Below are 27,762 nucleotides of genomic sequence, written 5' to 3'. Positions count from 1 at the left end.
TAAGGACATACTATGTAGTTGTACATATCGACGGGAAATTGCGATTCAATTTTTTTTCTAGGAGTTACGCCCCTTTGAACTTATTTACTTTAATGTACTACTGCAACAGTTTGTCATCGCAACTCCTCTCAAACCACACAACAGAATTTCACGAAACCTTTTCAGATAATAAGGACATACTATGTAGTTGTGCATATCGACGGGAAATTGCGATTCAATTTTTATTCTAGGAGTTACGCCCCTTTGAACTTATTTACTTTAATGTACTACTGCAACAGTTTGTCATCTCAATTCCTCTGAAAACACACAACAGAATTTCATGAAATTTTGTAGACATACTATGTATATTGACAGGAAATTATTATTCAATATTTTTTCTTATACATTTGTACAATTTTTTTTTCTTATACTTATTTAATTTCTCCAATGACAATGTGGGGACGTGGGGTATGTGAGCATGCTCACTAAGGTTCTTTAATTGCTTTCCGTATTTAGAATTCATGAAATAAGGTGACTGATGTTTCTCCATTTATGGTTTGTAAGTCTTCATAAAAGATAATTGGTAGTATTAGTCATGTTAATGATACCAAAAAACAATATATTTAATTTAAAATTAAGCAAAGAAGGGAAGTTGGATTTATAAGATAACATTAATTTGAAGACCTCTTTTCTTTTAGAAAATTGTGGGTATTGATAAACTACAAATTTAAATGATCATCAAAGTGCTTATTTTCAAAAGACTTGTATTCATACTATTGCAAAAAAACAATATCAAAGAGCAACAAGTTAAAGTTTTCCTCAATCCACAAAAATTAATCACTGTAGTCTGTAATAATTGTACCCCGGTAATCATCATTCACGATCTATTTTTCAGGGCCGTGGTGGTAAAGGATATATATTTGTATGGGCACCAATTAAACATTTTTATCACAACCCATTATTTATTTTTCAGGGCCGTGGTGGTAAAGGGTCTATATTTGTATGGGCATCCGGTAATGGTGGCAGTGCTATGGACAGTTGTAACTGTGATGGGTATACCAACAGTATATTCACTCTGTCAATCAGTAGTACCTCTGAACATGGAACACGCCCCTGGTACCTGGAGGAGTGTGCTTCTACATTAGCTACAACTTACAGTAGTGGAGCATACCATGAAAGACAGATTGTAAGTTTATTGTTAGATATAGGAAGATGTGGTGTGAGTGCCAATGAGACAACTCTCCATCCAAATAACAATTTTAAAAAAGTAAACCATTATAGGTCAATGTGCGGCCTTCAACACAGAGCCTTGGCTCACACCGAACAACATGAGAGTTAATCAGTCTGCAGAACAAAAGACCATTGGTTGTTACTGTCAGGTCTGAGTTTTATGATTGCTAGAAATAGAATGATCATGTTTGATGATAACTATAGCTCAATGTTTTCAGTTAGGGCAAAAAATAAGCATACTATTTGTTGTATCACACATGAAATTCTCTTGGTAATTTCACAGCAATTTTTCAATTTCATATATTAAAGGGGCACTAGCTAAGAGATATATAAAAAATCAAAAGTATGGGTTTTTTTGTCGAGCCTGCAACTTTAGTTGCAGAAAGCTCGACATAGGGATAGTGATCCGGCGGCGGCGGCTACGGCGGCGGCGTTAGGTCACTTCTTAAAAGCTTTATATTTTAGAAGGTGGAAGACCTGGATGCTTCATACTTTGTATATAGATGCTTCATGTTATGAAGTTTCTGTCAGTCACATGTCCAATGTCCTTGACCTCATTTTCATGGTTCAGTGACCACTTGAAAAAAAAGTTTAAATTTTTTGTAATGTTGATTTCTCTCTTATTATAAGTAATAGGATAACTATATTCGATATGTGCGTACCTTGCTAGGTCCTCATGTCTGTCAGACAGTTTTCACTTGACCTCGACCTCATTTCATGGATCAGTGAACAAGGTTAAGTTTTGGTGGTCAAGTCCATATCTCAGATACTATAAGCAATAGGGCTAGTATATTCAGTGTATGGAAGGACTGTAAGGTGTACATGTCCAACTGGCAGGTGTCATCTGACCTTGACCTCATTTTCATGGTTCAATGGTTATAGTTAAATTTTTGTGTTTTGGTCTGTTTTTCTCATACTATATGTAATAGGTCTACTATATTTGTTGTATGGAATGATTGTAAGGTGTACATGTCTAGCGGGCAGATGTCATGAGACCCTGACCTCATTTTCATGGTTCAGTGGTCAAAGTTAATTTTTTGAGTTTTGGTCTTTTTATCTATTACTATATGCCATAGGTCAACTATAATTGGTGTATGGAAATATTTTATGATCTTTATGTCAGTAGCACAGGTTTTTATTTGACCTTGACCTCATTTTCACGGTTCATTGCACAGTGTTAAGTTTTTGTGTTTTGGTCTATTTTTCTTAAACTATAAGTAATGGGTCAACTATATATGTTGTATAGAAGCATTGTTAGCTGTACATGTCTGCCTGGCATCTTTCATCTGACCTTGACCTCATTTTCAAGGTTCATTGGTCTTTGTTTAGTTTTCTTAGTTAATGTTAAGTTTATGTGACAGTTGTAATAAAGCTTTATACTTAGGACTATCAACATAATATCAAATATTAGTATAGAAGGCGAGACATTTCAGCGTGTGCACTCTTGTTTGTTCAATCATTAATGTTAGTGAAATAATAATTTGCTTTTACATGTATCAGCTAAAATGGTTCAATTTAGTCAAATTAAGCTAATAAACATTGATAATGAATTATTCACTTGCAAGTGAATAATTCGACCTCATTAAATCCGTATTCATGTGAACTCCAATTAAACCCATAAAAAGAGATAGAATAACACATGCATTGTCCATGTACGGTAACCTAAAGGTAAAGAATGTCAACATTGAAAGTGAAACAAACGTAAATAATTTGATTAACTGATTCGATCCATAATAAGTCATTTTTATAAAGGTAAAAACAACGATAAACATAGATTTTGAATCTATAATACAAAATTTAACAGACCTATAAAAATCCAATTGCACGGGTTACTTAACCCTTAGACTGCTACGCGCGACTATTGTCGTTCCGATAAGACAGTCCGCTACTGCTACTCGCCACTATAGTCGTTTTCCGTAACTCGTTTGTTTACACAGTTACCATGGAATGGGCGGAGTCAATATTCATGAGATTGCGGCAGTTTCGACTTGTATGGATTCTGATTGGTTAAAAATCTGCGTTCTTTCGAATGTCTCTTGACTTTTAATGAGGTATAAGCGGTAAACCGAAAGTGAAAATTTTTGATGAAAAAAGTGACAAAATGGCGGACATTATTTGGAGAAATGGCCAACACGTTCAGAAGTATTTCAATGATAACGATTCAACAGCGGCGGCCGATTAAAAGGATTTGAACGAGAACCGAAGATATAATAGACAGAAATAGAAACATTCTATCAAAACTGCAAACAGGAGACTTTTAAAGCGAGAATTACAGGGATTCCCAGACCTTGTTCAAAATGGATGACATGAAACGGGATTTGCGATGTTTATCATTTCGCCTTTCAAATGTGAATCAATATTGACTCACATCAATAGACCCGAACTTTAAGTTTGTTAAGATTATATATTGATGAAAGCTTTAACAATGAACTTGTCGTATAAATATATTTGTACATGGAAGTAAAAGTCGGCGCAGTGAAAGTTGGAGGGAAATACCGAAAAATATTTGCATAAAAAAGGCTGTTGGTCTGAGAAGAAACTTTTATTTTTTGATAATCACAATGGAACTTAGTTCTTAAAAGAGATTTTTAACTATATTGGTTCAGTTCTGAAGTCATGGATACTTTTACATTGATGGATTCGTTAATAAAACATGAAAACATAAGTTTACCTTTGTTTACCTCTATTCACACCTGTACAGGTAAAAAATGACCAGAGACTCACACAAAAATAAAATAAATAAAAAATACAGAATCTAACAATACTTTATTATATAACTTTTATTGATGAATATTCAATATTTACAAAGATACAGCAATTGTAAGTGAACATGTTTATTTCATCAGTGATTAAAATTTTACTCAGCATTACACAAAAGTACAATAGAAATCAATGCAGCAGTCTAAGGGTTAATCTATTTATATCTATGTTGATGTTAACATCGCTTATAAAGTCATAGAAGGTCAACTTGATAGTTAATTAGATGGCGTCTTGGCTAAAATTCTCACGAAACAAAGCTTCATCTTATTGAGACCATGTCCTGTACATGTAAATTGTTTATTTTATACTTTTGATAGTTTGGAAAAGTGTTTTACATTGTTATAAATAAAATATGAGAATTTGAGTCAAATCGGTGAACACAAATTTGGCAGCTAGTGACCCTTTAACCAATATATGTTTATAAGTATACAAAACATTTTTCATCATAAATATTTTACTTGAAATACATGCATGCCTCAACAAAAATTACCTATTGCAAGGTGAAATGGAGCTTATATTGAATTTTATAGCAACCTAAATGACTAATCTGTAAGATATTAATGTCAGTGTATTTTATGATATATCTTAATTTTTCAGCTGAATTATTCAAAATTTAACTTATTTTCCAGTCCTAAGTTGTTTTATTTAATGACATAATATTTTCAAATGAATAGATCAATTAGAAATATAAGAAAATATTTTTTTTGCAATTCCTAATTGATAAAAAGATTCTAAAATACTGGATGCAATTTCTATGACAAATATAAATTTGTTTTGTAGGTCACTACAGATTTAAGGAAGAGATGCACAAGTACCCATACTGGTACATCAGCTTCTGCCCCACTAGCAGCAGGACTTGTCGCTTTAATGTTAGAAGCAAAGTAAGTGTGAAGATATTGGATATATTAGTGGTAACCATGAAGCTATGACTGCATTTATTTTCTTTTTAAAATTATCAGCTGTAAAAAAAATATATTTAGGTTTCATGAAGTTAGTTTTAATTGCTGCTTAATTGTAGTTTAGATATAGAAGACACAGAATTGCATTATAAAAATTATAAATGATTAGACATTGTTTTAAGATGTTTTCTGATAAAAGATTTTTTTTTTATAAAATTGATACAACTGGTCAGACAGAATGATTATTTTAAGAAATTTGTATAGTTCTTTCCATTAAAAATGTGATAGACTTCATAAGGAATAAAATGAATCCACATGTATTAAGAAATTGATGTAAACAATTGTGTATAATGACTATTTCAGTCCTGGTCTGACATGGAGAGATGTACAGTATATAACCTTATTGACCTCAATAACAGAACCATTCCAAGACGGAGATTGGCTTGTTAATGCTAAAAATAGAAAAGGTAAAATTTGTAGTTTTGAATAAAACTTTAATGCTATTTTCTCAATGTCCATGACTATTAATATTGAAATATGAGATTTCACATACATTCATTATTGTAGTTTAATAAAATTCTTGGACATTTGGATAATCATGTCATGATAACATTTTACATTTGGCAAGTTCATCAAAAGATTTGCACTTACTGTAAACCCCCTTTATATATTTTGGGTACATTGTCTGCACCCCCCAATTCGCAACGAAATTCCTGTAAAACAACTTTTTGTAATTGTTGGAAAACATTCAATGAAACTCTGGTAATTGTAAATCGTGTGTGATCAGTGGTATTTACATAGAAAACCTGTTTTCCATAATCAAATTGAAGTGGAAATGCTTGTTGATGATTGTAGAACGCTTCACAAATGTTAGAATAAGTCAAAATCACAAAAGAAACAATTTAGAAACAAGTGTATGGAAGTTTGTATAGCATTTGTTAATGAAAACAAATACGGTTAGAGTGTTAGAAAAATCCATACTTAATAGATATCACTAGAATACAACTTTGAAAGTAAAACAGTTCCGTCCTGATGTAAAATATGTTTGACATTACTATAACATTAATGTTTGAAGGATCTTAAGCGATAACAAAACAGTATGAAACACAAAAACTAAACAAATAACTGATTACCTTTAGTTTAGTTTAAACATATTTTATTTGCTGAATTAAAGCAAAATGGATAAGACACAAGTAAATCACACTTATGAAGTCTTCTCCATAATACAATATAAATTTACAATAATAGTATAATATAATGAACATGCATATAAAACAAACAGTTTATACAATATAATACTAGCTTTCATAGGTGAACAAAGAGGAGAGAAAGTAAAAAGAAAAAAAGGAAGTTTGAAAAGTCGTATATTTCTGTGACGATGACTTGTGAATTGATGACAACAATGACGTTTCGTGTCAGTAATATTAATGGTCTATCAAGGCATAAGAAATCTGTTTGACCTTTTTATGATTACCTTTGCAGTTCTTACTTTATAGCTTTTATTTATACTTTCAGTCAGTTTGAAATACGGTTATGGATTGATGAATGCCACTGGTATGGTAGATTACGCCTTACGATGGACAAATGTACCAGAGAAACATATCTGTACAATGAATTCTCCAAAAATAAATGTGTAAGTTCATACTTGTCAAAATTGATTACAAGGTATTTCATACTTTGTGCAGTAAGTTTCTTTACTAGAATGACCTGACCCTGTTTTTCCTTTTAAAGATTTAAATTGGATTCTCATGTCATTTGAAAATTCATTTTGAAAATGAAAAAAATGCATATCATTTCTTTCAATTAACAGCAATTGCTAGACAGAAACAACTGTCTCAAATTCTAGTATTTGATGACTTTTTCTTGTTGTGAATAATTATAGGAAAAATTATCCTATTAAAAGCTCATTCTTTGTTTTTAAGTGTTTGATGATTAATGTGATAATTATATTAAGAAGATATTGATTTAATGTTCAATGATAGGGAGAAATCAATATATATTTCTATCGCTGAAGTTTCTGAAGTGTACAGTTTCATGCCATTTATCATAAATAATGTCTTTGACTAAAAACTTGTATGATAAAGAAGACAAAAAAGCATAGAATAATCTTTGTAAATATAAAATCAAGTTTATATTTTCTTATCTATTTGTTGGTTACCAATAACAGAGCAGGTCTGAAAAATGAGCACAGAATTCTTTGGATTTATTATTGCTATTAGTGGGATATTGATAATCATGGATTTTATAAATCAAAAATTTAATTATTCCACAAAGTACACACTTATTAAAGGATTATTTATATGCAGACTTTGGCAAACCCACAAAACTAAATATCCACCCAAAGACTTAAGTTTTCCTCAATTCATGAAAAAATGGTATCCACAATGATAAATGATTCCATAGTAGTAAATGAGGAAAAATAATTGGATTTCATTGTAATTTTCAGACAAATAACAAATGCACATTATGAAGATTCCATAACTACTGATGGTTGTAAGGGATCCAGTAATGAGGTCAACTACCTGGAACATGTACAGGTCAAGATAACCTTGAACTTTCATCGCCGTGGTAATGCAGTCATTCATATAACCTCTCCTAGTGGAACTAAATCAACAATTCTACCTCAAAGACCAAATGATATTATGAAGGGAGGGTTCAGAGACTGGGCATTCTTATCTGTTCAGTTCTGGGAGGAAAATCCATCAGGAACTTGGAAATTAGAAATTGATGATCATCGTTCAAATTCAGCCTGGGAAGCTAATTCTCCACTGCTAAAAGGTATGTAACAAGGCTAAACAATAATAACATAAAAAAAGTTGAGTATAAGATGAAATTTTTATGGCCCACCTATGATAGTAGAGGGGCATTATGTTTTCTGGTCTGTGGGTCCGTGCGTCTGTTTGTCCGTTCGTTCATTTGTTCATTCATCTGTCCTGCTTTAGGTTAATGTTTTTGGTCGAGGTAGTTTTTGATGAAGTTGAAGTCCAATCAACCTGAAACTTAGTATACATGTTCCTTCTGATATGATCTTTCTAATTTTAATGGCAAATTAGAGTTCTGACCCCAATTTCACGTTCCACTGAACATAGAAAATGATAGTGCAAGTCAGGCATCTGTGTACTGGGGACACATTTTTGTTATTCATGCAAGTATGTACCGTCTTTCAAATCGACTTCTATGCTCAAAGACTAACAGACGGTATTTCACGGATTAAAATACAATATTGAAGTGAATTTTTTTTTCAATGCTGACATAAAAAATAACTATTTTCCTTCTCCAATCTTAAAGTGAATCCATATAGTGATCTGACTCTTAGTTATATACTGAACTATGTGGTAGATGTGCAATGTAGAATATGTAACAATATAGATAATATGATTGAATAGTGTTGAAGTTATGCAACTAAAAAGGGAGATTACTTAGTATGTTATTTTGCAATTATTTTTCAGGAACTTTAACATCTTGGTCATTGGTTTTACATGGCACTAAATCTAATCCTATTAATTTGAAGTCAGATGTAGGCAGATCAACTCCTCCTACCACACCAGTCATGTCAACTATACCTCCTAAAGTAAGTACACACCAGTACTGTGTAATATAAACATATTCATATGGTGATAAAAGAGTCCATTGAACAATTACTGTTACTGATACCATCTGATTGGACTACTATAAGTAAATCTTCATTTCTCATTGAGATCTGTTTCATTTTAAATAATTTGCATTTAAAATAACTTGAACTGTTAAATAAGGATCAATATTAATATGAGTGGATAATTGACAATCATTATTATTTCGTGTATGATTGAAAATTGTCCATTACTATCTTAGGTTTATAGTTCTTTTATAATCAATCATCAGTTTAATTGTGAACTAATACTTTCAAATACTTTGCACAGAATTGTCATGAAGAGTGCCTTGGGTCTTGCACGGGAACTGGACCAGAAGATTGCCTAGCCTGTAAACATGTCAAGTTAGAGAGTAGTGGGTATGTATATAACAATATAGTATTTATATCAAATCTTAATTGACAAGAATTGCCAGTTGCCAAATTTGGTTGTGTTCACAAGGGTCCCTTGCTGCCTCCAAAAATACTAAAGGCTAACTGACATGAGTGGCATTTAACATGAACAAACAGTTGGGTTTTTTAGGGGTACTATGGTCTGTATGGCCTCACTATTGGTGAGTCAGTCATTTCTTCCTTCATCCATCAATTCATGAATGATAGATTCATCATTTTTCTCAAAATTTACTTCATGTGAAGAGAGCATTTATACTAAGGAGATAACCGTATTGTATTTAAAGCTCCGACGGCATCAATTGAATTATGGTCACAAATTAAGTTTACTGGCAACAAGTTAATGAAATTGACAGAAGACAACATTAAAACATGCATTTAAAATCTGTCATATATCGTTTGGGCTTGCGCGTACCTTCCATAGCATCAATTGTCAATTGATGCCAAGAAAATTAGTGACGCTATCCAATCAAAATGAACGTTACAAATGTTGTTGCATTGAAATGATGAATGTCAATATCTGTATACAGGGCACTGGAATTCTCATCACAATTAAAACAACTATAGCCATATGTTAACGATAGAGATAAAATACAAAATTGTGATATAATCTGCATCCTTTTGAATACATCTTATTCAAACAGGATTTTACAATTTTTGGGCATTTCAATTTCAGGAAATATATATGATTTTGGTTCTAAAGACTTTATATTAACTGTGTTTTTCTTTGGGTACTAATTGTGCAAAAAGAAAAAGATATACAAAAAAGGATAAAAAAAAATGCCAATAGTTATTTCTAATTACTGTAGATTATAATTCATTTCTTTAGCCTCATTATTAAATCATTTTTGCTTTTAACAGAACTTGTCTGCTGACCTGTCCAACAGGAACCAGAGAATTCCAATCAGTGTGTTTACAATGTGATGCTAACTGTGAATCTTGTTCTACTGTATTTGATAAAGAATTGTGTGAGAAGTGTAAAGATGGCTACTTAATGATTGAGGGAGAAAACAGATGTCTCACATCTTGTCCAGAAGGTTACTTTAGAGGTAAAGGCCTTTAACCCTGAAAAGGTCATGATTATTCATCATAGAGGTAGTTTCTCAGATAAAATCTTATTCGAGGGTGAAACATCGTAGCTTTGAGATGAGATGAGGCAGAGAAACATCCTGGAGTTATAAAAACCAGATGTTGTTGATGTTCACATTGACAATGGCACATGCTCCCTTGGTTTATAGCAATAACTTTCTATCTCATGCGAGATATGAAAAATTATCAAACAAAATGATCAAAAGAGAAATACGCAAAATAGTGATAAGTTATTTCTTTCACACAGGTACCACTGAACAAAAAATTTCAGTTTGTTGAATGACCTTAAAATTTTCTGTCACACTTTTCTCAGATAGTAAAGGAGTACATCAATTCAATGTAGGATAAACAAGAATTTCAACTTCAACTTCAACTTCATCAAAGACTACCTTGACCAAAAACTTAAACCTGAAGAGGGACGGACAGATATCATGTAAAATTCATGATCAAAAAAGCCGTTGAAGATGTAGATGACAACAAATTTCCCCAATACTTTGGGCCAAAAAATAAAAAAAGTTGATGACTTTCATTTGGTTTAAAATTCCAAACAAATGTTAGGGCCTAACTTAAATCCATATTTTTCACTTCGAAAATGGATGTTAGATTAACAAAACTTACAGCAATCTCTTTATGGTAGTGCAGTATTATCTTTATTTTATTGTACATAGTTTTAGTTCTGTAAATACAGAAATTATTGCAAACTTTGAAAATTAAACAATTTAGTTAGATTCATTTTTTGTGATTTCAGGAAAAAGCTTCATACAGATAATTGTACAGGATATCTGATGTGAGTTCTAATTGTGATAAATCTAATTTTTTTAATTTACAGTAAATTGGTGTAAAGGCTGTGCAATTTCCATTGATTTATAATCCAGAATTTAAAGTTATACAAAGAAATTCTATATTTAATTTGTTCCATGTTTTGATTTTAGACAACCCCTCTGTTGCTGTATGTAAGAAGTGTAGCAGCACATGTGCCACATGTATTGTAACTGAGGACATGTGTACCAGATGTCCTGTAGGAATGATACTTAATAACAACACATGTAAAATGCCAAAAGTTATCTGTAATTCAGGTTTGTTAACAAAATAATTTGTCAATGTCTCACATCAATAATGCTGTAAAATTTAACCATTGTAAAAATAAACTTGTAAAAGAATTAATGCCAGTCTAACAAGAATAATGAAAGACAGATTTAAAGAAAAACAAAAAAAAACTATATAACATCAACATTAGCTTGTAATTTGAAGAAGAAGAAAAAATGATAATTTTCCCTCATTTTTGCAAATATTTTAATGCACTGTGAAGAGAACATTTATAATATGAAGCACTGTACGTTAAGCAACCAACAATCAATCATTTATAATATGAAGTGCTCACTTTGCTGTTTAAGGAAAAGGACAATTAACTATATATAAAACATTAATTAGTGGATTATTGTTTTGTAACATCTTAGAATTGCATATATTTTCATTGTTAACAGGAGAATATAAAGATTCTAACAATCATTGTCACAAATGTCTACCTGGGTGTGTGGAGTGTACCAGTGGTGATTTCTGTACTGAATGTCAGCACAAATGGTAAACTAGCTACCTTACAGAGTTATTCCCCTTTTAATTGAAGAAAAGTTATAGAATAGTATTTGGTAATATAAAGAAAATACAAATTTTGATACTGTGAATTTTCTTTTCAAAAATATTCAGGATCTTGCTAAAGTGATGACAATATCTGTCAAGAAATATTAAAGAACCTTTACATTTTCAGATGTAAGAAAAAGTTGGATTATTATTAGGTTTCAATCATTAATTCAAGTTTTAAGAAAAGGTGAAAATAAGTGTAAAATAAGTATAAGGATGTACAGTATTGTGAATTTACTAACAATTTGTCAATCTTACATAAAGTATTTATGTTCACCCTATACTCAAATCTCAGAGCACAGAGAGTAATGTCATATTTATCCACGCATGATGTCTTCGTGATCCGTTTTGTATCAAAGAAGGAACAGATGAACTAGGTAAGTTATGTTTGATATCTGTGTTAGTGAATGCATGATTAGAATTATTGTTAATTCTGAAATAGTTGTGTGCATTTATTATTGTGTTTGCTGAAAAATCAACACATATGCTAGTTTAATTTATTGCAAATTTAGAGCTGTGTACAAATTATGCTTTCCAAATTTAAAAAGCATTGCAAAACTTTCTGAATTTACAGTTAATATGTTTTTGTAAGATTAAAAAAAAGAACAAAAACATGCACAAATTGGTAATTTTGGCATTGAAACAAAACAAATACAAGTTTGAAATTCAACTATAACAAGAAAACGTTCATGTCAAGAGTACCCATTATTTTACTGTACAAGTAACTTTAACATGCTTTATCCAAAACTAAGAATATTTTTTTTGTTTGCATGAAAAAATAGTGAGTGCAGCTTCTGTTCAAAATTATTTATGCCTGAAATTCTTTTACCATAACGTAGCTTAGTGTTCAAGTATTTGGCTCACAAAATTTGTTGATGAACAGATACACTGATGAAATGATGGATGGAATCAATGGAATCTAAACTAATTCATGCATAATTTATGTAGGGACTTGAAAAGGAGAATATTATGGATAAAACTTTTATAAGCAATATTTTGTTAGAATGAACACTCAGGAATTAAGGGAGATAATTTGTGAAATTTTAATGATTTGACCAGCATTCTGTCCTATCTGTTAAAACAATATTGTGTATGTTATTCTTGTTAAGGTGAAAATATTTAATAAAACAAGTCTACAATAACTTTGATGCATATTAAGGTAATTTTAAATGTAAAAACTAATTATTAAATTATTATTTTTAGACATTATGTAACAAACTATGAATTTTAATTTATATGTCATGTTTGTAGACATAAGTTTTTTTCAAAGGAATGTGATCTGCATGTCTTTAATTTGATTGATTGATTGACATTTGTCTTTAATATTGAAATGTGTCTGTTATAGCATGAACTTAAAGGCATGAATCAATCTAAACTTTAACCTAACATAGTACCAAAAACAATTTAATAATCTTTTAAAGCTTATCTGAGTAAATCAGAATGAAAATAATATATAAATCTATTTTAATTAAAACCTAGGCAAAATTTCTATTCTAGGATTATATTTTGGATTATAATACCAAGTTCTCTTTAAAAAAAAGGATTTATTATAAAATATTTTTAATTTTCTTTTTCAGTCCTGTAGAAGAAAGGGATAATTCCTCTGAATCGGAAAACTCTGACGAATCTTCAGATTTGAAGCTGGATTCATCTGAGGAGTCGGCGGAGAGTGATGAGAATGCAGCAATGACAGCTGAAAACCTGACCCAAGATCCCTACATGGAACTTCTAGTAGAATACCATAATATCAATATAAAGATTATGCAGCTAGAGGAATGGAAATTACGCCATGAGCTATTGGAATCCATTGGTCTGCCACCCGGTTATAAACCTCCATGATTGAACGAGACAGATGATTTACAATATTTGCTAAATCTCGATGAAATATAAAAAAAAAATATATATATATAATGTGTCATTTTATTGCCTTCTAATATTGATACAAGAAAAAAATAATTTGTTTTTCCAAAATTCTGTTGCATCTATGCTATTTGTATCCTATCAGTACCTGGACATATTATAGCATATAAATTTTCATCTTCTGTTCATCTTTCTGTTTGGCTTTCTATTATAGTTTTGTACATATTATCCCAAGGATTTTAAATCAGTTGTTACAATTTTTATGCCCCACCTACAATAGTAGAGGGGCATTATGTTTACTGGTCTGTGCCTCCGTTCGTCCGTTCATTCGTCCGTCTGTGCGTCCGTTGGCTTCAGGTTAAAGTTTTTGGTCAAGGTAGTTTTTGATGAAGTTGAAGTCCAATCAACTTGAAACTTAGTACACATGTTCCCCATGATATGATCTTTTTAATTTTAATGCCAAATTATAGTTTTGACCCCAATTTCATGGTTCACTGAACATAGAAAATGATAGTGCTAGTGGGGCATCCGTGTACTATGGACACATTCCTGTTTTATGCCTCTGCAACACATGTTTCATCACAATCATGTACATTGCTAACAACAAATCATGTTTTCTTTCTCTTGTTCTCTTGGTTTTTGACATATCTTACATTTAACGTTAAGAGTTGAAGGTTGTGGGAATATAACAAAAAATCTGACATTTTTTTTTATAAATCTGACAATGTCTCAAGTTGACCTATTGAATTTTGATTCTTTAAAATTTTCTCAATTCAAATTGATTATGCTTTTCTCAGATGTCTTATGTGGTATTATGATTGTCAATTAGACAATTCTTGTAGAGAGATCAATTGATCTAGAAGTTAAGAAATATAGGTCACTATCAGGCCTTCAACACACACATCAAAACTAATACTGCATAGTAAGTTTTGAAAGGCCCTGAAATAACAAATGTAAAAAAAATCAAATAAGAGTAAACTAAAGGCCTTATTTATATACACAACAATAAGCAAAAATGAATTTGATATACAGCAACAAATGACAACCACTGAAGTACTGTCTCCTGTTTGAATAGGTCAAGGTCAAACACATTAAAATGTCGCAAAAATTGGTAAACATTTGTATTGTTAATGGTATAGTAAGTAAATAACATTTGTAGTGAAGATTGAAAATACTAGGTCTTAGAATAACTGGCTAGTATTGTGGATTAGTTTATTTTCGTTGATACCAATTTTTGTGGATTAAGGAACATTTGTTTTTTTCATAGATATTTGATTTCATTGTTGTGCCAAGGTCTGCATAAAAGTTTTTAGTACATTTCTACTTCCTTGAACATGTTATCTAACAAATAAAAATAAATCCACAATCTCTTTGCGAAAGTTCAGATTTGTATTAATATGAATATCAACTCAGTTTTGCCAAGAAATCAACATTTACATGGATTCATTAACAGACTTGCCTAGTGGGACAACATTTGTTATCTTTAAAACAGACTTCCACAGTAAGGCAAGCAGATAGTATTCATTAACAGACTTGCCCAGAGAGTCAAGTGGTGATTATCAAGATTTACATTAAGAAGTACAACATAAAATGGCAACAATCAATGTCTAAAGATATCAAAGATAAAAATTTCAATATCTTTTCTTTACTTATTTCTGTACTGTACTGTTCCAGCACAATCAATTCACTTTAGATCATCATCTTAAATTTTTACATTTCATAAAGAACTTTCAGTAGAATATATTTTTTTCAGGATTATGCACAACAATAAATGTCTGGAGTCCTGTCTATCTGGTTACCTACAGTATATTGTGACAACATCAGATAATCAGTTTAAAAGAGAATGTAGAAAATGTCGAACAGGTGTGTTATATATATATATATATGTTAAAATTTTATAAAGAGGCAAATTTTTATTTAAAGTATATCATGTAAGTCATTGTTTCTGCAAATTTAGATAGTAGGTTAAATTGTTCCTTTTTTTATTTGTAAAAAAAATGTGTATAAGTTGAAACATTTAAGTATTGTTGTTCATCGTATGAATTGATTATTCTTATGGCATGAATAGCATGCATAGTTGTAAGATTATAGTCCATGAAAAATGCACAGTATCATGGCTAAAATATATTAACTTTCTTCTATGTTTCAGATGATTGTAAATCTTGTGAAAATGGATTTTCTAGGACTCTCGAAGGTTGTGTCAAGAATAAACAATGTGATGAAGAGTTTTATTTTGATTTTACTTTAATGGTATGTTCAATTATTATTATTATTATTTTATTTAACTCTTAACATTAATGGTATGTACTCATACTGTTATTCTTCTTGCACACATACCCAATGATATAAATAAAAAAAACACCTTAAAGTCAATGTATCATTCTGAAAGAGGAATGTTGTATAATAACATTAACTGTACCAATTTTCTGCACTAGATTCGCATTTCGACAATACATGAAATTTATGTATTACTGAAAAATTATTTCACCAGGGTTTTCGATATCACAAACTAGTCAAAACATTTACTAAACTTTATCATCGGTATAAGGACATCATTCGTAAATATAGCTCAACATGCATACTTCTTATACGTTCAGGTATTTCACATCCAATATTTTATGGAAATATTCTTTACAAAGCACAAAAATGTCAGTATTCACCTCAGAAGCTAACAAAACCTTTAAATAGACTTATTAAGAAGGGATATAGTTACGATACTGTTGTCAGGTCATTAAAGATTGCATATTTTGGCGTTAATATTGATTCACTTATAGGGTCTTTGCATTGGAACTAAACACATTTATTATTAATAAACCAGTGGTTGGCATGACACGGGTTATGTTCTTCTCATATATGTTATGATGGTATGATACTAAACCCCTCACAGGGAGGATTGTGCCTGATATTCATATGATGAAGACATAATTTTTCAATCAGTTTAATTGAGGTCCGGAGCTGGCATGTCAGTTAACTGCTAGTAGTCTGATGTTATTTATGTATTATTGTCATTTTGTTTATTTTCTTTGGTTACATCTGACATCAGACTTCTCTTGAACTGAATTTTAATGTGCGTATTGTTATGCGTTTACTTTTCTGCTTTGGCTAGAGGTATAGGGGGAGGGTTGAGATCTCACAAACATGTTAACCCGGCCGCATTTTTGCGCCTGTCCCAAGTCAGGAGCCTCTGGCCTTTGTAAGTCTTGTATTATTTTAACTTTTACTTTCTTGTGTACAATTTGGAGTTTAGTATGGTGTTCATTATCACTGAACCAGTATATATTTGTTTATGGGCCAGCTGAAGGACACCTCCGGGTGCGAGAATTTCTCGTTGCATTGAAGACCTGTTGGTGACCTTCTGCTGTTGTCTGCTCTATGGTTGGGTTGTTGTCTCTTTGGCACATTCCCCATTTCCATTCTCAATTTTACTCTTCAGTGATACTCGTGGCCAACATTGTATAGAATGAAATTCAAAACAGTGTGACTGTGGCCATTGATTGACACATTAAATTCATCCATTGACTGGGACAATTTAGGTGAACGTTTGTATGTAACGACCACTGCTCACTATGTACTTTTTAAAGACACTTAAACTATGGGGTCACCAAAGGTTCTCAACACCTTAATAAAGTAATTCGAAAAATTAATCAGAAATAACACGATGTTTTGATTTATATCAATTATATAAATCAAAACATAAAGGTTATTCCTTTTTTTTCAAATTATTTTATAATTAAAGGCGTTGAGAAACCTTTGGTGACCCCACAGTTTAAATGTCTATCATAGGTATGTCGTGAACAGTGGTCGTTACAGACAAACGTTCACGTAAATTGTCCCAGTCAATGGATGAATTTAATGTGTCAATCAATGGCCACAGCCACACTGTTTTGAATTTCATTCTAACATGTAAGAGGAGATATTAGAGGATGTGGTATGAGTGCCAATGAAGATGACTAGTGTAAAACCATTCAAAGGAAGAAAAAAAAACTTTATAGATATAGGAAGATATGGTATGAGTGCCAATGAGACAACTCTCCATCCAAGTAACAATTTATAAAAGTAAACCATTATAGGTCAAGGCCTTGGCTCACACCGAACAGCAAGCTATAAAGGGCCCCAAAAACTACTAGTTTAAAACCATTCAAACAGGAAAACCAACGGTCCAATCTATATTTAAAATATGAAACACTTATGAGCCACATCAACTAACGACAACTACTAAACATCAGCTTTGAATGATGTTTGTCACTGCCGAAAGATGTTGGGTCAAAGAAACCAATATAAATAGTTTCAAATGTTGGATGTTCAAAGACAGCTACCAGATAAAACAAATAAAAAAAAAGACATCTGAAAGTCGATGTTATCATTTTGAAATTCTATAATATATAATTTTTGCTTTCAGGAATGTTCCAAGTGTCACTATTCCTGTGAGACATGTGAACGTAGTGGATCTCAGGGATGTACGTCATGTAAATCTCCAAGGGCTTTCAGTTCCTATCTACATGCATGTTTACCATGCTGTGAGCCAGGGAAGCAACCCTCTGGCTCATGTTGTAACTGTGATATTAAAAAAGGTAAACATAAGTTCATCTGCTATCAGATTTTTATTCAAAAGCTAGCTAGTGTCCTGTTTCTATTCTGAAAAGGAAAATTTTTGTGAATTAGGCCTAAAAAAGGAATTTGTTTCTCTAAGTTTTAGTTGATTCATACTTTACAGTTGGTTTTTATCAAGTTAATTATTTTATTTTCGACTCTTCAGTTTAAGCCTTTTTCTCTAATTTGCTATTTTGAGGTCACATTAGAAGGTGGCCATTTTGACAATGCCTTCCAAAAATAATAATTAAAACAGATAATTTGTATGCTAGATTTGCCTTAATATCATTAGAGAAACAGATCACTTTATATTTGTGATATATTACTCTAGTCAGTTAAAATTTAAATACTTAATAGACTTTGCAAGGTTTGCTATAAAAGAAATTGCCAGGCTTGCATATAAAAAGAATTTGGTTTAATTTACTGTCTAGGATGATGAAATATCATATCAAGCTTGGTGACAAGGTATAATCTATAGCTATCATGCCAACTTCCTCTGTTGTATTTGTCTCCGTTAAATAGTCACTGATGTTATATCTTATTTATCAGCTTCTTAATATCACTTTCACTTGTTTATAAATACTTGCACGTCACCATAAACACGTTATCACATTTGCCTCTTTTAGAATCTAGAGCAATTTTGGTATTTCATTGGTTAAATTTCAATTGATATGATGTTGTTAGCCAATTGAAATTAATTTACAGCAGCCTTTTGAAAGAATTACCCAGAATGCTTTAAATTCTAGAATCTTGAATTGACATATGGTAACTTAATAGTAAAGTAAGGTAACAATATTTCATGCAGATTCAGGTAAAAAAAATATATTAAATTATGAAAATAACGGACTTATGTTGAAATCAAAATCAAGTACAGCCTAATCTTGTGAGTTTTGTGAAACCATTGCAATAAAACAATTTTAGTTTTATATGAAACTAGCAAAATTTAAATGGATGGACAGACAGACAGAAAGGTTTTTCGGTGATAAAAAGCTAACATGAAACTTGCATCTTTTACTTTCAGAAAAATGTTTATTAAATGAGCCGACATCTTTGAAAGTGAAAGCAATCTCTCAAGCAGCTGTGATATTGACAATTAGTGTTATTGTAATCGCCATTATAATCATCTTACTCATTGTTTTTCTTTTTTTCACCATTAGAAAAAATAATCAATCTCCACTTTCATTATTGCCATGGAGTTCTACTGTTAAATATGAACCAGTACAAAGTGATGATGATTATTTATCATAGCATTATTTAATATTACAGCTCATGTATTTTTTTACGTACGAAGTACAGTAAAGTTGAGTAAGCTTATATGTTCAATGGACCATGAATTTGTTTCCTACATATTCATAGGGTAACAGAAAATCAAAATAATAAAAGAGGAAAAGCAAAAAAAATCTGATGGTACCAGTTTTTTGACCGGTTTGTGTCTATGCTTACTACAGAATTCATGGTTCAGCAAATACTAAATGAAACTTAAAAATCTTTGTAATACCAATTACACACTAAAAAATTAGCTATTAATATTGATATTTTGTAATTATTCATTGAATCAAAATGTCTTGAAAGAAAATTTCTGTTTACATATCAATCCAGGACAAAGAAAAAAATTGTTCTCTTATGAATCCATGACAAAGAAAAGGTTTGAATGTCTAGCATAATAACTTTTTTTAAATGTGTTAATTTTTTAAGTTTGATTTTTTAAAATCTGAATCTCATTTTAGTGAGGAAAAAAACAATTGCAAACAGCTGTATTCATCGTATTTAGACTATTAATGAATTAAAATGAGCATGAATATTTTTGAGTCAGGGTAATAAGACTGCAAATTGAAAGTACTCAACCTGATAATAAAACAAAAAGTGTAGCACAGGGTTTTATGGAGAATTTATGTAGATTATGCAAGTTTTATGTATGTTATATTAACATTGTCATATTTTATTTGCTAGTGTAACATTCATATATGGTATATTCAGATAATGGGTACAGTATAATCTTGTATGTCAACACGCATGACATCTTGTATGTCATGTTCCTTTTTAGCATCCAAGTCTGCAATATTGGCTATAGAGGCCATTTGTTTTCAGTTAGTAACTTCACTCCAGTCTGTCTGTCTATCATATAAATTTTTCTTGTTTCATATTAATTATAAACTAAACTATGGCTTGATTAAAACAAACTTCACAAGGTTATGCTGTACTAAATATTGATATCATTGGGAATCTGTCACTTTTCATAATTTATAATAATTTTTTCACTGAATTGCATGAAATATTTTCCACTGGATGTAGAAAAATAACAATCAATCTTGTCATAGTTGAAGATTATGTACTATATTGTGTATATTTTACGATTGTTAACTGATTGTTGATGTTGCAAAGGAAAATATAAGATATGAATCGTGGGGAACACCAAAAAAAGTTTTTTTACAATGAATCCATGAAAAGCACTTCTGTATAATTGAACTAAGCAATTAGATATTTTTACTTTAAAATCCTAGTACATGCACTTGAGTGTATACAAACAATAAGTTAAGTTTTCTTGTTTGCTATATGAACTATTAAATACACATAATAATTACCTTTCTTAATTACTTTTTAAAGTAAACATGAGTAAAACCCTGCTTTGAAGGAGGTTATGCCAGTGTGTCTGTTTGGCAGTCCCATGAAGTTTCCATCACATGTTTCTCAGTATCTGCAGATAAAGAGTTTCCTGATATTTATCATTAGGCTTTATTGCAATTTCAGATTCATCGCCTATCAAGTTTCTCTTTACAAAATTCTTATACATATTTATTCTAACACTTAATGGCCATGTATTATTTTCACATTTCTTTTCTAGGTACAACAAATAAGAGCTTCATGAAATTTTTTATCAGGTTTCATGTGAATCAGAATATTTTAGACCATGTGATTCTGTTTCAGATTCACTGCTGAACAACTTCCTGTTCTATTAACTGTTTACTCATATAATCTAACATCTAATGGCCATGTCTGAAAATTCTGTTGCCTTTTTCTAGATAACTACAAGTATGTGCTTCCAAATATTTGTAATCAGGCTTTTGATGTGAATTGTTTTACTGTGTAATGTCTTTTTACTAAATTACTTGTACATTCTAAGTTCTAACGCATATTGGCCATGTATGAAACTTTCATAGGAAACTGCAGGGATACCTGAAATTTGTCATTAGGCTTCATCTGAACACGCTATACTATGTAATGCATTTTCATATATATTTCTGTTCAATTTCCTATTAACTAAAAGCAGAGTATCATAAAATCTATTCACGGGAAAGGTAGCAATTGAGTGAAAAACCTGCTCGATCTATTTGTCTCTATATTTACAATAGCTTAAATCCATGGTTCACCTAACAACCAAGAAAAATTAACTTTTGTACATAAACATAAGTTATCCTGTAACACTCCTCTCTTTTCATCCTAGTTAATTTTATTGTTCCGATACTGATAATAGATTTTTTTTCCCCAGAGAAACAAAAATTAACATGACAAAGAAGAAAATTTCAAATAAGGATTATTTGTGTTAGAAGATGTCCTTAATGTTTAAAGCAATCTCTGATTCTGATGTTATTTTATTTTCAGAAAAGTGTTTACTTAATGCACAAAAAGGAGAAAATCTTGATTTAATGGCAGACAAAAGACAAACTATCATGATAATTGTTGTCGCTGTTATATGTTTGATTGCAACAGCAATAATTGGTGGTCTAGTCTTCTTAATTTACGAACTAACGTCAAAACGTAAGACGCAGGACGGTAAATATAAACTCTTACCTAAATCTGACGAGGATGACGCTGATGACGAAGACGATATACCAATCAAAGGTGGTTTTCCTAGGCAGTCTCTAAAAGCTTGATTGGTTAAACAGTATTAAATACAAATTATGCATTACATAAACATTAAGACAACTAAACTGTCAAAATTTGTTTAGCGTAGGGGGCATTGAGTTTTACCCTGGTCCATCTTTTCATTATTTTTTCTTCTCAATTTGATTAAATTTCTGCTAACATGAATAGGTCAAACTCATTACAATCAGAACTTTCACTTTGCCCCTGTTAATTTTGTAACATGTACGAATTACATAGCCATTTAGGAAAGTGTTGGACTTACGTTATTTTTTTTTTTTTATCTTGATAAATTACTTAGTGCGTTCAAAAAAATTATAATTTGAATCAAAAAGGTAAAAATTTCTGTGCTAAGTACATTTTATTTTGCTTTTCAAGTTTCTGCATTTCAATAATTTCTCTTGACTGGAATAATAGGTCACTTAAAACAGTTGTTTCCTAATCAAAAGAGTTGACAGCTATGAAATTATATCAAATGTTAGAAAATTTTATTTAATGTATATATAGAAATTCTCTATGAAGTGATCATGTTAAATTTTTTTGAGAGAAGTGATATCCAATTATCTATGTAGCTGCTAGCAATATGGGATATGGTTATCAACGATACTACAACAATGTGATTTTTACACAGCATTTTTTGTGTGTTCTTTATTTTATAGTGTTCATATTCTGTTAATCCAGTTTATGTTAAATTTTCTTTTTTTGTTGTTATTAATTATATAATGATTATTTAATTAAAAAAATAATTAATGATGTTGCAATGATATTTGTTGAATTATAGTGATGCTTATTTATGTGTCTGATAAATGATTTGTATATGTATATTTTTGTTTAGCTGTGCAGGAGCGCAGGTTTTGTTTTATTTTTTTGACATGAATTTATTGACATTTCATTGTTTTCCTATATTATATTCTGATTGGATATTGCAAGTAATGAATATAATGTAATACCAGAAGCAATTTTTTTAATCTATTGTCATTTGTTTTCAAACATTTTGATTTTATGAGATAAATCATTGTTTAGAATCGGAGAAGAAAATGAATGTGAAAAAAACCTGAAAAAGCCATTAATTTAAGGGCCAAGTACTTACAACTTACACATCATAAAATGTGTTTGCTATTTTAAATTGTTTGATTTTTATGTCTATCTTTTCTAAAAGAAAGAAAATTTCTGAAATCCTTTTATATTTTGAATCAAATTTGTGCTGAACAATTGTTAGTCTTCCTTTGATCAATCCAGCCAGGAATATATCAAACTGACTTACAGGGGCAATTTTATTTTCTGTATGATACAGATACAACCCAAAGTACAATGGGTTTTTGGTCAGATTTAGGTTGAAAGTCCTGCTGGTATAATTGAACTGATTTTTTGGGGGAAATATTGAAGGAATTTGTTGTCAATTAAGGAGGTAGACCTAGGTTAAGGGAAATAACTCTTAAAATCATCAGTATGTTTGTGTCAGCCATTTTCATAAATCTGTTTTAAGCTTCTTGGATACATAGATTATTTCCAATCTGTTTCAGGTAAATGCTTAAAATTCATTGCAAAACTTGACTTTTACAAACGCATAACTGATTTAAAGAGTTATCTCCCTACCCCCTTAAAATCACTGATTTGATGATCTAGCTTGATCGTCGAGATTAAACAAATATTTTTTTTTATTAAAAACTTATTAAAATACATGATTTATATTTGTTGTTGCATGGTCTTTCATTTTTGAAGAATATGATGCTTTGAGTTTCATATCTATTGAGTTGTATGCCATTATTATTTCATATTTCTTTTTGATTATATGCCTGATTTGTAGTTATTGACATATTTTTGTTTAGGTTAAACATTGTGTTGATCGGTTGTATCTCCTATGTATATTACAGACACCAGTTTTGATGATCTTAAGGTCAAATTTTTATTTATTTTTTGGTTTACCCATACTGCATCACTCAATTTTAAACCTGTTGTTTATTGACTTCCTGTTTGACAATGCATGTATTTCCTTCAAATGCAGTACTACATATTTGAAAAAAAAAATCTGTCACATATCTAACCTCTGTTGGCAGCGTCTGAAGGAAAGAAAAGAAGCTGAGGAAGGTCATTCGTTGTTAATAGTAGCCCACAAAACATCTGTTATTAACTAGTTACAAGTATTGTCATCCATAGTATTTTATAGACCAATTCAAATTTCTAAAGTTTGGAATTATGTGACATTTAACTAATTATGTATAAAAAAAAATAAGAATTCAGTTCTCAAACCTCATTTAAAAAATTCTCCTTCCACTTACACCAAATAAGAGCAATGCAGCTAGTCTAACACATCAATATATGAACAATGTTCTTCATACAGAGAAGTGCCTTTACAACTTCCAATAAAACTGTGCTGACGACAGCAGAAGACAATTGAAAACAAATATTTACTTGTTTTGAATAATTGTTATGATCAACTAATTATGGTGTTGTCCTCAAAATATATTTGTATAAATGTTTGAAGAAAAATATATGTGTGATGTCTTTTGATTGTTATTTCAATAGAAATAATTACAAACATTTGTGTTTATTGTTAGAATATCTGTTTTTATAAAATAATATTGAAACATAATATATAATTGATTAATATATGTTACATGTGTATTTGTCTTCAAACACCTTTCCAGATTAGAATTGAATTATTAATAATAGTTGTGATAAGGGCCACATTATTCAGGGTATGATTTTAGTGTACCTTAAGTAATTGAACAAAAAACATGCAATACTTTTAAAAAGTCCATTATTGGTGAAGAATTTTGTGAAAATGTCCATATTTTATTTTGATATATATGTCAGCCTGTAGGATCAAAGTCAGCAGTTTTTCTGGCAGACTTGTTTAATTGATGAAAATGTTGATGCAACTGATACAAATTACTAAATGATGAATGCTCAGCCTTGCTGGACATTTTCTAAAGTTTTAGCCCCTATACTCGTCAAACTAAAATTCCATCTTTGTGCTTGAACCTAGCATATGGAAAATGAAATTTTGACACTTTATACTACTTAGAAACAAAATATGTATTTAAACTCGAAAGATTTTTTTAATTGAACCTGGATTTACATGTTTTTCTATAGGAGTAGAGAACCTCTCGGAATACATATTCTACAATTTCATGATTGTATGTGTTTGTTATTTAAGGGAGTAGACCTTGGTTCAGGGAGATAACTCTTGAAATCAGTTAAGCGTTTGTAAAAGTCAAGTTCATCAATGTATTTTAAGCATTTACCTGAAACAGATTGAAAATAATCTATGTAACCTAGAAGCTTAGAATATGTTTTTGGAAATGGTTGACACAAACGTACTAATGATTTTAAGAGCTATTTCCCTTAACCTAGGTCTACCTCCTTAAAAAAGAGCTTTATTATGATTTGACTGCTATGTTATCAGAATAAATGCTTTATTTTGAACAAATCTTAAACAGTTTATACTACGTATAGATGTGCAATCACTTCATTGTGTAAATAAAATCACTATTTTCATAACTGCGTATCATTTTTTATTTTGGTCTTCAACTTCCCAATATTTGGGTCTTTGACTGAAGGTGAGACTTTATGACTGGTTATAAAAAAGAAGATGTAAAATGTAGTATGATTGCCAATGAGACAACTCTTAACAAGAGACCAAATGACACAGAAATTAACAACTATAGGTCACCGCACTGCCTTCAACAATGAGCAAAGGCCATACCTCAAAGTCCAGTATAAAAGACCCTGAAATGTTAAACGTACAAACCAGAAAACTTACGGCATGATTTATGGTTGCATTTTTGTGGTGAAAATTTCTCAAAGTACAATTAAATGGTATAGCCACTGACTGGTTTCATATTTCAACCTTGTCAACTTTTTTTTTTTGGGAGTACTCAAAACATAAAGCAATGCGTAGAATATTCTTTAGATCCTATCCATGTCAACCAATTAAGGATATATGCTCAAATATCCAATTAAGAAAAAAGTGTATATGATTACTTACTATTCACTGGCTTTCAAATGATGTGTATATAAGCAATTATATGTCACTTTACAGCAACCAACAATGAGAAAAACCCACACAGTATACTAGTTAGCTATAAAAGGCCCCGACTTCAAAATTGTTAAACCGTTCTGCCTGTTTTATAGAACTTGAAAGTGGTGGATCAAGAAATTTGCATAAGTGGGCTTCAGTGATTCCCTATATAATCAATCTAATTTTCCCCAGAAAACAGGGGACTGGGCCCCCTCCCCCCTAAATCAGCATTTGCTTGACAAAACAACATCCCATACTACTGTCTTTCACATTTTCTTGTTATGTCATTATTTGAGTAAATATGAGCTGTTGTCAAACACACGTTGCCAAAAAATTTTATGAGGTCTTTGATGGAAATTGAAGTTGATAAAGTTTAGGTGTTCATTCAAAAATAGGGAGTTCAAGAATTAGATATTTGAAATGCAATTAATTGTCTAGGATAACACAAAGAATGCTTGATTGGCACAACTATACAGATCTTGAATGGAATGTTTGATAGAAGATGATGGACAATTAGTTTGGAAAAAAATCTTTCTGTCTCACCTAAGTCTAAGATTGTGTTTACTCTGAAAAGGTTCACCTATCCATCTATCCCCGCTCCCCAACTCAAGAGATTTTTCTCCTCATGTATTATCTCCTGGACATTTTTCTGTCAATGTATTGTTCATGTAGATTTACCTATCATTGTAATGTCCCCATGGGATTTCCCTGTCCGTGAATTGTCCCCTCAGGATTTGTCTATCCAAACGCCTGTTGTAATAAGTTTTGACCTGCCTTTCCATGTATTATACTGAAGAGATTTACCAGTCAATGTACCATTCTCTTGTGATATCCATGTCCAGATATTTTCCCATGGAGACCTAATCTATCTTGAAAGTTGGATATGCCTGTATTTTTCTTCTTGAGATTTACCTCTCCAAGAACTGTCCCCAGAAAACTTGCTTTCCTATGTATTCTCAAGATATATGCTTGTCAATGTATTGTCCTAGAGATTTTTCTTCATATTTATTCCTCACATGGAGGTTAAACTGCCCATATAGTGTCCTCTTTAAGATAACCCTAAGATTTCAAGCACTCGTTTATGGTCTCACTAATTAGCCACAACAAGAATTTTAGCGACAAGAAGCGACAACAAGAATTATTTTAGCGACAAGAAGCGACAACAAGAATTATTTTAGCGACAAGAAGCAACAAGAAACTATTTAGCGACAAGAAAACATTTTTTTTTAATTAAAATTAAATATTGCAATAAATATAAAAAGAATATGCAAAAGAAAATAATTTTAGCGACAAGAAAGTTAAAATCGATAGAAAAAAATGAAACATTATTTACATAATATTTTATCATCTATTATGAATAACAGCCAGTATCGATTTGCCTGTATAATAAAATTGAGAATGGAAATGGGAAATGTGTCGCCTATAGGTCTTCAATGCAGTGAGAAATATATATACTAGTTCAGTGATAATGGACGTCATAATAAACTCTAAATTATACACAAGAAACTAAAATTTAGAATAATAGGCTATACAAATCCTTTCCCATACAAGTGGATTGAATAACATGCATGATAGTATATACTTTTCTGATAAGTTAATAGATCATACGTTGTTGCAGTGAGTCAGGGGAGGCAATACCCCCACTTCTTGAAGTATTTTATTGTGTATACATATAATAACTATGTTAACAAAGTCAAAGCAAGACCTACTGAAGGTGGTGTCGAATTTTATACCACATTAATAATGTTGGTTAGGAATCAAGTAGATCATTAAGTGATTTTTTACTCAAATTCACAAACTCACTGCAACAAAGT

At 30.9% G+C, this 27,762-nt stretch overlaps 1 protein-coding gene across 4 annotated transcripts in view; it reads left to right on the top strand.

Moving 5' to 3' along the window:
• Positions 1 to 25,428, top strand: part of LOC139521958 (furin-like protease kpc-1) — a 49,059-nt gene extending 23,631 nt beyond the window's left edge. The window contains exons 8-21 of one of the 4 annotated variants that reach the window (XM_071315791.1): positions 953 to 1,165; positions 4,750 to 4,850; positions 5,232 to 5,335; positions 6,384 to 6,501; positions 7,315 to 7,646; positions 8,318 to 8,439; positions 8,768 to 8,856; positions 9,748 to 9,935; positions 10,908 to 11,051; positions 11,460 to 11,556; positions 15,227 to 15,336; positions 15,623 to 15,723; positions 17,873 to 18,044; positions 21,664 to 25,428. In XM_071315791.1, coding sequence (XP_071171892.1) covers positions 953 to 1,165; positions 4,750 to 4,850; positions 5,232 to 5,335; positions 6,384 to 6,501; positions 7,315 to 7,646; positions 8,318 to 8,439; positions 8,768 to 8,856; positions 9,748 to 9,935; positions 10,908 to 11,051; positions 11,460 to 11,556; positions 15,227 to 15,336; positions 15,623 to 15,723; positions 17,873 to 18,044; positions 21,664 to 21,935 — 2,163 coding nt within the window. In that variant the 3' untranslated portion in view covers positions 21,936 to 25,428. Of the gene's footprint in view, positions 1 to 952; positions 1,166 to 4,749; positions 4,851 to 5,231; positions 5,336 to 6,383; positions 6,502 to 7,314; positions 7,647 to 8,317; positions 8,440 to 8,767; positions 8,857 to 9,747; positions 9,936 to 10,907; positions 11,052 to 11,459; positions 11,557 to 13,190; positions 13,518 to 15,226; positions 15,337 to 15,622; positions 15,724 to 17,872; positions 18,045 to 19,084 lie in introns of those variants that run through there. The other 3 variants (XM_071315792.1, XM_071315793.1, XM_071315794.1) reach the window with 3 other exon arrangements.
• Positions 25,429 to 27,762: the final 2,334 nt, after the last annotated feature.

The sequence above is a fragment of the Mytilus edulis genome, chromosome 4 (genome assembly GCF_963676685.1).
Source record: "Mytilus edulis chromosome 4, xbMytEdul2.2, whole genome shotgun sequence".
Lineage (NCBI taxonomy): Eukaryota > Metazoa > Mollusca > Bivalvia > Mytilida > Mytilidae > Mytilus > Mytilus edulis.
The sequence above is the reverse complement of the archived record's forward strand: the minus strand, read 5'-3'. Positions and strand labels throughout refer to the sequence as shown.